The following is a 10,359-nucleotide window of genomic DNA, read 5'->3' as shown; positions in this document are numbered from 1 at the left end:
TGTGCGTGTGTGTGTGTGTGTGTGTGTGTGTGTGTGTGTTCATTAAAAAATGATAATATAGAAATAATCATATTTTTGAATTAAACAGACAAATTCTGTGCAACGACTTTATATATCCCTCTACATGAACGTGGAACGGTCCACATGCGCTCAACAGCGGCACCGGAAGGACTTCAAGGTTGCACAACGTTGTGTTACATGACCTAGCCAAGGTACGTTTGATAAGATAACAGTTTCGGTCTTTTCTGACCTAAGATGACCAGCTGTCCGAGATGTCTACCACAGCAGGACGAGTCTTCACCGCTCTGACACGAGCTGCTTTCAATCGAGGGATATTTGTCGATAACGCCGCAGCGGCCGCGAGGTGAGAAACTGACATCTGAATGAATCTGAAACCACGCTGACTCACAAATCATGGTGTGGCTCAATGACAAAGGTTGTAACTCACAGATCTGTCAGCTCATATGAAATTCAAGATGTGTTTTCCCTGTAAATATGTCTGCATAACAGTAATAGCTACAGCCTCTTAGCGAAAAAACGGTGTATTCACACGCTTTGGTGGCTGTGAAGTAACACAGGTACACACAGGGGTAGAAATATTGATACTCAGGTATGTAAAGTTCTGCCTGTAGAGAATTACCAAACCTGTCAATATTTGGTCAACACCCTATTATGTCCTGTCCTATCCTAATAGACCAAAGTAATAACCAATCTAGCCCAAACACAATACATTTTCATACAAGCTGCCTACATGTGGATTATTGTTTTCGCAAATCACATTATACATTACATTACGTGCAATTCAGTGCACTTGTAGCTGGTGACAGATAGTAATAAGGATAAAAACAACTTTATTTATATTGCAACTTTAAATACACGGTTTGCAAAGTGATTTGACAGACAAAGCAAAGTAAAAGAATTGGAGTTAGTCAAAAATACCAAATTAAGGCCAGACAAGAGTTAACGCAGAATTAAACAGGAGGATAGAAACATGTTAGAACAATATAGTAACAAAATAAATAGTAGAAACAAAACATTAATAATAATGACAATGATAATAATAAGCAGGATCAAGGCTAAAAAAACAAGATAAGTAAAAGATAAATTAGAAGACCAAAAAACAAATAATAATTGTGGAAGACGATATGTTGGACTAGGTCCAGACAGTGACCGAGTGACCATGTTTACTTATAGAAGCTTTTACTGAGAAATATCAAATCATGAGCTGTAACTGCTTCCACAGCTCAACAGTATGACTTCAGATCATAGAAAGTAATCGTGGGTGCTGATAACTGATACATCTCATTTTCTCTGTCAGCAGACTGAACAGTGTGCGGTCTCTAACTCTGAGCTCTCGGAGTTCAGCTAAGTCCAGAGATGGCGAGGAAGAGGTTAACGATGAGCCCATTAAGTTCTCCACCAGTAAAGCCAGTCACAGAACCTGGAGAGTTGACCGCTCCATGGGGAGCCAGTTTGAGCGGCCGTGGTGGAAAGTCCTCCCCATCAGCCTGGTGTTCACCGGCCTCCTGCTGTGGTGCATCCTGAGAGGTCAGACGGACATTGACGCACAGCTGGAGAAGCAGCTGTATGACCATTTACCCGGGTTGCTTTCAGATGAAGAGGAGGAAGAAGTTAAAAATAAATCAAGTTAACAGATGTGGGACTTAAGATGTGTATATAGTTAAAAGTTTTATTTATAATGAAATGTCTGTGGTATTTCAGGCTGTCAGCTAACTCATTGCTCTGACAACACTGAAGCAGCAATGAAACCGTCCAGTGACGTGGATTTTTTTTTTTTCTCAGCAAAAAATGAATTATAGATTGTGTTAGACCAAACATTGCCTTTTATGAAGTTTCAGTTGAGTGCTTGGTCACATGTGGATTAAAATGCCTTGATTTAAGCTGATTCTTCTGGGTTATATCTGATTTTGTCATTGATGTGCTTTGGTTACGTTACACGTTAGCGTACACTACCAGTATATTCACAGAACAGGGTTCAGTCATGGAGAACCTGCAAAGGTCATGGAATTTTACAATTACATTTTCCAGACCTGGAAAAGTCATGGAACTTTTCCAAACCCATTTAAAGTTTTGGAAAAATTACAGAAATGTGTAAATAAAATTACATCATTGTAATAACTGAATTTATTTTCTGTAGCTCACAAGGTAACAGCTTTACTACGTGACAATGTGTTTTATTTTCTGATTGCATTTCGTCTCTTCATGTATGCCCACCAGGCATGTCAAATAATGTAAACAATTGTTTCATTTCAGTCAAAAATAAATCAATCAATTTAAGCCAGGATCTTGAGGTAGCGGAAAGTTTATTTACAGCACAACAAGAAATCCTGTGACATGCACACACAGGATAAAAGATATGGATTCTAAAATAGTTTTGCAATCCTGAGAAAGGCAGTGGAATATTTTGTTTTTCAGCATTTACAGGTAATGAAGCTCTATTCTACAGTGAATAGGACAGTTGGAAAAAGTCAAGAGTGAAATGAAAAATGGAAGTACAAAAGGAAAACATGCCTGATACTACAAATGTCAAATTAGGTGGTACACATGCTGGTAATAGTTCCAAGATTTACAAAACAAACCCCATCAACCCCACCCACCCCCATTAAAAAGATAAAATCCAATGAAACATTTATGCACGCTCTCCTCTAATTCGCCTGGCCAGCTGAATGTCCTTGGGCATGATGGTGACCCTCTTTGCATGAATGGCGCACAGGTTGGTGTCCTCAAACAGTCCGACCAAGTAGGCCTCACTGGCTTCCTACATGGGGGGAGGAAAATCAAAGTTAAACATATAAAAAACAGAACAAGAAGAAAAGAACTTGCTAATAAACCAAGTAAATGTAAAAATAAATAAAGCGCTATCTTACCTGCAGAGCACCAATGGCTGCACTCTGGAAACGCAGATCTGTCTTGAAATCTTGAGCAATTTCCCTCACAAGACGCTGGAAAGGCAGCTTCCTGATGAGCAACTCAGTGGATTTCTGGTAACGACGGATCTCACGCAGGGCAACAGTACCAGGCCTGCAACATGGACAATGAAACACTGAGAACACAGAGACACTAACCCAGGGCCCCTTCTGCTTGAGGAGAGTTTGAATTTAAGGCCAATTAAGAAAATCCAAAAACTTAAGGAAAGAAAAATAACTGACATTAATCACTCATTAAGGACAACTTAGCCTAAAGTTGCCCGTAACAGAAAACATGTTAGGTTAAGTTAAGTTAAGTTAGATGACCTAAGTAAAATGATGAATAAATTAAGCTTTCTATTGTAAATATGTTATTGGCTCCTCTGTACCGATATGCCTGATGTTAAATCCGGGGGAATATATACATACATACATACATACATACATACACACAACTCTAATAGCCCTGCTAAATAAATGAACTAAGAAAGAAACCTGAACATGTGTACCTGTATCTGTGGGGTTTCTTCACTCCGCCGGTGGATGGCGCGCTTTTCCTTGCCGCTTTGGTGGCGAGCTGCTTCCTAGGCGCCTTTCCTCCGGTGGATTTACGAGCGGTCTGCTTGGTACGAGCCATATTTTACCTGCGAGTCTGAAAACACAACAAAAGCTTAGCCCCAAATAGTAATTACACTTCTTTACTACCACACTGTATAATGTACTAGTCATTAAACCGTGTTACGATCCGCTTTGAGTACACACTGTAGCAACTTCACCGTTGACACTCGGTTATGACCCACATCCTCAATAAATAACAAACATTTCCTGATATATTTTCGGGTATTGACGTTTCCAGAAAAGAAACAAACGTTCTGTTAGCGGCAATCCACCGGGCAGACATTTCTTGATATGAAGACATGGTATAGCGACTGTCAACACGCCGATGGTTTCAGTTTAATAAAACAAGCCTATCTAAATCCGCGCCACCATTAAGCTGCGGGACACACACACGTTTCTTTGCTGTCGTTAGCGAGCAAATTTAAAGCTAGCATCGACCGTTGCAAAATGGCGCCAGCTAGCTACCACTGGAGCTAAAACACAATAATAAAACATGTTAGCCACTCAGGTCAAATTTCTATAACCCATAAAGTTACAAATGTATCAAATGAGCGTTGAGTTGTAATCAGAGGGGCTTATTTATTTGTTAAATTTGTACACTGTATCTAAAATGTAGCTAAAGTTAGCCGACTGGCTATGGCGCGCGCCGTTTTGTTGTCTGACGGTAAAATTCAGCCAAACCACATTTTAATGTCTCTCGACGGCCTAGAAAAAAAGTACGTCTTATGATTATTAAATATCGACGTCGAATGTATAAAAACACAATATCAACAGTAAACGCGCTCACGTTACCTTTTGTGTTTATTTTCCGGGAAAGTAGTGTCGCCACCCTTCGCGTTGGTTGACTGTTGGCCGGGGGAGGCAGGAGGCGGTATTTATAGTCAGAGAGAAGCGGCGCCTCAAGTCCCACCCACGAGCCAATGGGATTGGTCCAAGCCGAGGCCCCTGACGGAATGTGATTGGTGGAGGAAACAAGACTGCCTCTGCATTTGAAGTAGAATGGAACAAGAAGTGCCTTCTTCTAAACGATGACATGATTTTATATTCATTCATGAACCTAAAGTTTCTACTCAGCCCGCTCAGTTTTAGAATAACCCTTTGGTTTTCATTCTTAACATTTATTATTTTTTCATTCTTAACATTTATCAGTTGATCTCTCAAAGTCTCAAAGTATGAGTGATTCATCGCTTCCATTATTCCAACGTTAGGCTACATAAATTTTACCCTGCTGCATCCCCCGCTTTGTGATAAATGTAAATCAGACAATGGTACACTGTTGCATCTGTTTTGGGACTCTGATTCATCTCTACTGATTAAAATAAATAAATAAATAATAAGTGTATACTCAATAAGTAAATAATAATAATTATATATATATTATATATATATATATTATTTTTTTTTATCTCCCCCAGGGGTTTACCATAAGACTGTCTCCAGACAGAGATTTAGCTCTCTTTTTGGATGCTCGGATGCTTGGTAATAAAAAAAGAATCAACCATATCCTCAAAGCCTGGAAGACACCAACCTTGCTTGAAAAATTGTTCATCGAGCTCAGATCCCTTTTTTTCTGAGTATCTTTATCTTCTATAATGCTTTGGGAAAAGCCGGGAAATGGCAGGTGTTGATGGAAAGGGGTTATTATTTCTTTACCTTTTTTAAATCCCATACAAATGAGTCAAATGTAACTGTTTTCTTGTTCAGTGAAAAAGTATTCAACTTTCCACCATTTTTGAAAGCTATAGTCCTCACTGTCAACTTTTGCCTCTTTGCTGTGGACATGTCAGCTACCTAGCAGGAATCACCTGCTGGTAGGTAACTGTTTTGTTTGCTTTTTTACCATGTATGTCCACAGTTTATACCTGATACCTGATTCTGGTTCTGTATACACTATCTCTAAGCTGTGTGATAGTCCTGCCATTGTGAGGTGAATAGAAAAATGCAAAGTGAAAATGCTTGATTACCAAATATTGTGTGGAAGGCCCTATGGGCTGGCCACACATAGTATATTCAAGCGGAGGGCCATTCACAATTGGTTTTGAAGGCCACAGTTGTCTCCTGGGCTGGACTTTGGACATGCCTGTCTAAGCTCAACATCTGTCTGCGCAGCACCCTGGACCAGTCAAGTATCAAGCATCAGACACAAACAGTCTAATCCTTTGTGCTTATGTTCAAAGAGGACGGAGCCACCAATAGCCTGGTGACAAAATCAGCTTGTTCTATTGTCATTCATAAAATTACCCCTTCTTGTTACTCTCAAGCCATTTTTATCATCAATCAGTGAATACAGCCTTTTTAGGATTGCAAAATTGATTTACTGCTTTCTTTATCACAACTGTTTTTGTGTTAATATTGTGTCTGTATATATATGTATATCATGTCTGTATATATTCTATTTTAATTATTTAAAAAAAAATTGTTTCTCAGGCTGTAAAATTAAGAAATTAAGCTGTATTTTTTTTTTCATTTGTTTGCATATCAACTTGTGGTGGCCAAATTTGTATTTTTTTGTTTTGTTTATTTTTCATATATGAAAAAGTCTATAAGGTCTGTGTCTGTATCTTGTCCGCCCACTCGACGCACTGGGTCACGAGGACACCCCCAAGCGGAACCAGAAGCATTAGGAGGGATATTACCAGACGGACTTATTCTGAAGTGACACCGGGCTGGTGGTAAGTTTTTGAACGCAACATGATTTCACAGAAAACAAGAAAATATTAGTATTTTAAAAATATTGGCCACAAGTTGAGCCCATTCCGCGGAGCTTGTTTGTATTCCGGAAGCGTCGAGTTAAATAGTGAAATGTAACGAGCGCCTTTCAGCTGAAAACCTGCAACACTGGAAGAATCAGCATGAGCGAGCACAGGCTGCTGTTTATAGGTACATTGTAACTTTGTTATAAATCTAACACATCATTAACTAAATGCATTTCCTACAAGCCTTCATGCATGCACGTGTTTGATCTGTTATGTGTTATGTTTAAAGAACAAACAAATGTTTTAAATTATTTGAGATGATTTGTCTGAAAAAAGGTCTGCTCTAATGTTCTGTGTTTTGGTATGTTGTTTTTATTTTGTAAGTTCTTTAATCAGACAAGCACTTCGTGCTTAAGCTCAAAAAGTGCCATATTGAACTCTTTGAAACTCAAACAAATTGGTTTGATTTATTTCAAAAACATGGGTAGAAGCCAACTATCAATTTAACAAGACATGGCCCAAAAATTAGCAAAAAAATACTAAAATATAAATTATCAGAAACTAAGCAACGAGAGAGAGTACTAATTTCTTGCAATTTATGGGACATTTCTTGCCATGTTGGCCATTGCAAGAATTTCCTCATGTTTTGGAAAGAAATCAGACTAATTTGCTGGTTTAGGTTTAAAGGGCGTCTGAATGCAGCACAAGAAAACTGACGTGTATCCAGGTTTCAAAGGTTCATATGTTTTCATTGATCCTGAATTGTGTTATTTGTGTGCATCTGTTACAGTTAAAGTTAGAATACGCTCCAAGGTCATTAAGGCAATAATAAGTCGGTGCAGTGCCCTCAGATGTACGTTATCCTGACCTTAATGTGTGTGTTCATTCAACAGATATTGAACCGAAGTCAAACAGCTCTGCTCCCGTCCACAGCAGAGCTCAGATCCCCCTCTGGACGCGCAGCGACAACACCTTCAGATTTAACTTCCTCCCTGACAACTCCACAGCGATTCAGGAGAAAACATCTGCATCAGACGGTGCTGAAGCAGCGGCCGGCCGCATATCGTTTACAGGACACGGCTCTGCTTTTGCCTTCAACTTTCAAATTCCTGCCGCTCCACCAGAGGAGAAAATGGACACAACAGAAACCCCAGATGCTTCCTCACCAGGTCACCAACAATGTGTCCAAGAGGACAAGCCTCCCCCACTGCAGGAGGGTGACTCTGAGGGTCAATCTGAGCTGTCCGAGCAAGCAAAAGCAAAGAAGAAGAAGAAGAAATCTGGAAAGAAAAAGCCGTCAGTTAGCACCGAGGCAGCGCCGAGTTCAGCTGAGGGCGGTCAAGGAAGCGAGGACACAGAGCTGGTCAGCATGAAATGATTTATAGTTTGAAGTGATCATGAAGCGATTCAGTTAATTTGATGTCAGATGTGACTCTGTGTGTTTCAGAGTGCAGAGGAGCAGCTGAACAGACAGCTGGACTGGTGCATCGAGCAGCTGGAATTAGGAATGAGATCCCAGAAAAGTACACCGAAACAGAGTATGATGTTTATCTTCCACATCATCTGACCTGTTCACACAAAATATGTTTGGGACATGACTGCTCAGATGGCGTGCTGAGACAGGGCAGGACACACTTTCTTAATCCTCAGGGGGAAAGTGGTCTGCCACCACAGACGTAAAACGAGAACAACACATTCAGCATGTAAACCAGGCATGTCAAACTGGTCCACAGGGGGGCCGGTGTGGCTGCAGGTTTTTGTGCCAACCAACCAAGAGCACACAGTTTGACCAATCAACTGTCTGAAGATGGAGATCAGTTGATTAAATGAGTCAAGTCTGGTGTGCTGCTACTTGGTTGGAAACAAAACCTGCAGCCACACCGGCCCCCCTGTGGACCGGTTTGACATGCCTGATGTAAACGAAAACAGACCGAATCCACAGGCAGAGGCGTCAAACAGCAGCACGTAGCTCCACGGCAACAGCAAAAAAATATAGTGTAAAAATACAGTGTACTTTGCAGGAAGGTAACTGTGTGTGTGAAGCGTGTCTAGATATTAATATATTTTCTTTCCGCAGAAGAGGAAGCCTCACGCGCTCTAAAGACGCTCCGAAGCTCCAAAGCTCCTCTTGTTAAGAAGAGGCAGCTGATGAGAGCCATGACGGGAGATTACCGGAAAAAAATGGAAGAGGAGAAGAGCAAGCAGTACAAACTCATTCAGAGCGGTAAGAGACTAAACGATCTGAACAAAATAATTAATAAATCCGCAGGCATTGTTAATGCACGGTTGACTTTTTTGCGATCAAATTGCTGTACTAAAGACTCAGCAAAATGTCACTGATTAGAGCGAGTAATGGTGATTAAATCCGCTGGGTGACAATGTTGTAAAAAGAGACTGACGTCTGAAAGCTGAGAAAAACCCCACAGTGACACTGATTCTATTTTTGTTGAATGGCAAAAAAGCGACAATACCATGTATCCTTGTTTTTGAAATCTGAAATTTTCGGCTCAGTTGAGTTGGGAAAGGGAAGCTGATGTTATTCTTACCTCAGCATAAACACTGCATCAGTTCATATTATAACATTTAGTGCCAGTTTCCTTTTTAGACTGAATTACATGTGTTTTACCTTATAATTGGCTGATATAGAAAGCCATTAACCCTTTGTTTAAAGGGGTGAATTTATTTATTTATTTATTTACACTGTTTTTTTAAATGAAATATTTAAACAATTTTAATTTTTTTAGACTAAATTTGGTATTATTTGTATTTATTTGGTTTTGCTTATTTATTCATGTGATTTATTCTTTTATTTTTAGATTTCTATCATATTACATGGACTGATGCAATTTAAAAAAAGAATTATACTAAGAAAAAATCTTAATAAATTGATGCATTTTGTTACAATATTCTATAACATATTCTACTGTCTGTAATGTCTCTCTCTCTCTTTCTTAATATAAATATATATATACGTATATATAACTGGGCAAGTCAACTGGCTGGTTGAGTTGCGTTTGTGCTGCCTGAATTAGTCATCCAAAAAATAGAAAATGAAAAAAGTCATGGAGTCAGGAGCACAATTTTACCAAAAATGATTTTTTTTGCAAATGTATTTCTTAGTGGACCTTTTAAAGGGTTAAATTACTTTTAAGTTTCGTTGAAGTCCTGCTATAATTGACAGATTTCTCCGATACCAACAGAAATGGCTTCAGCTCAGGTCAAAGTTGTGACAGACTCTCCGAAGAAGTCTGTTTTCCACCGGAGAGCCGACGTCAAAAGCCAGACACCAGCCAGAGAGGAGAACCTGCGACTAACTGACGGCCGGGATACAGACCTGAAAGGACCGGAGCAGGAGCAGGAGCAGGAGCAGGAGCAGGAGCAGGAGCAGGAGCAGACGCCAGCCTTTGTCTTTACTCCATCAAAGGAGGAGTTTCGCTTCAATTTTCTACCCTGAAGACACGTTTCACCACCATACAGTACGCTGGACTGGGCCTGTGGACTGTGACTGAGCTGCAGGGGTGATAAAGGGAGAAAAACAATCAGGACTTTTGCAATCACATGTTCAAAATCTTTAATTGCTGACGGCTTGTATCATATATCTCAATAAAGGATTTTGTATTTTTGTTTGCATTGTGTTTTTTAAATGTATGTACGTGTAAAATCGTATCAAAGTTTCACTCATCAGCAGCTACTACAGTGGAGCCACAGGTGTGTTTATGTTTTTGCATCATTATATTGATTAGGACCTGCTTTAAATCCATTTCATACCTGTTGAACCTGTACAGGTGTAGTTATTAAGCAGCAGTCTGAATACTGAAATATCAGCTTGCTAGTTGAGGAGATAACATGTTTAATAAACTGTCACATGATAATAGAATTACCATACATAAGTGATTGTCGATGTTTTTGGCTTGTAAGGTCTCAAAAAGAAGCGTTCTCTCCTTGTGGTCCATCTTACATATTTATTTATTTGGTCAGATTATTTAAATTTGAATTTTTAGAGGCACGAGGAGGTAATTTCAAGTTTTTCAAAAATGTCAAATCAGGAAATCAGCTAAAAATCAAACTGTAGCACATTTGCCTGCTGACCTCTCACATTTTAGGGATCCCTTTATGGA

The 10,359-nt window shown here is 39.6% G+C and overlaps 3 protein-coding genes across 4 annotated transcripts; 2 read left to right on the top strand and 1 right to left on the bottom strand.

The window, feature by feature from the left end:
- The first annotated feature begins 130 nt into the window (after positions 1-130).
- On the top strand, positions 131-1,906 carry uqcc4 (ubiquinol-cytochrome c reductase complex assembly factor 4). Of its 2 annotated transcripts, none has more exons than XM_042508322.2 (2): positions 131-364; positions 1,319-1,906. In XM_042508322.2, the coding sequence occupies exons 1-2, from the start codon at positions 273-275 to the stop codon at positions 1,650-1,652; spliced, it is 426 nt and encodes a 141-aa protein (XP_042364256.1). In that variant the 5' UTR covers positions 131-272; the 3' UTR covers positions 1,653-1,906. The 2 variants fall into 2 exon arrangements, with proteins under 2 accessions (XP_042364256.1, XP_042364257.1); XM_042508323.2 differs by having other exon boundaries at positions 132-364; positions 1,322-1,906.
- Positions 1,907-2,307: 401 nt separating this feature from the next.
- On the bottom strand, positions 2,308-4,494 carry h3f3d (H3 histone, family 3D). Its single transcript, XM_042508325.2, has 4 exons — positions 4,338-4,494; positions 3,437-3,579; positions 2,889-3,042; positions 2,308-2,779 (listed from the first exon to the last, which is right to left on the bottom strand). The coding sequence occupies exons 2-4, from the start codon at positions 3,562-3,564 to the stop codon at positions 2,651-2,653; spliced, it is 411 nt and encodes a 136-aa protein (XP_042364259.1). The 5' UTR covers positions 3,565-3,579; positions 4,338-4,494; the 3' UTR covers positions 2,308-2,650.
- Positions 4,495-6,191: 1,697 nt separating this feature from the next.
- Positions 6,192-9,865, top strand: c19h8orf33 (chromosome 19 C8orf33 homolog). The gene is made up of 5 exons (XM_042508179.2): positions 6,192-6,425; positions 7,135-7,604; positions 7,689-7,779; positions 8,319-8,465; positions 9,442-9,865. The coding sequence occupies exons 1-5, from the start codon at positions 6,398-6,400 to the stop codon at positions 9,693-9,695; spliced, it is 990 nt and encodes a 329-aa protein (XP_042364113.2). The 5' UTR covers positions 6,192-6,397; the 3' UTR covers positions 9,696-9,865.
- The last annotated feature ends 494 nt before the right edge of the window (positions 9,866-10,359 follow it).

Source organism: Plectropomus leopardus, chromosome 19 (assembly GCF_026936395.1).
Source record: "Plectropomus leopardus strain MGB_pleo_1.0 chromosome 19, ASM2693639v1, whole genome shotgun sequence".
Taxonomy (NCBI): domain Eukaryota; kingdom Metazoa; phylum Chordata; class Actinopteri; order Perciformes; family Serranidae; genus Plectropomus; species Plectropomus leopardus.
This window is presented reverse-complemented; position numbering and strand designations above follow the sequence as displayed.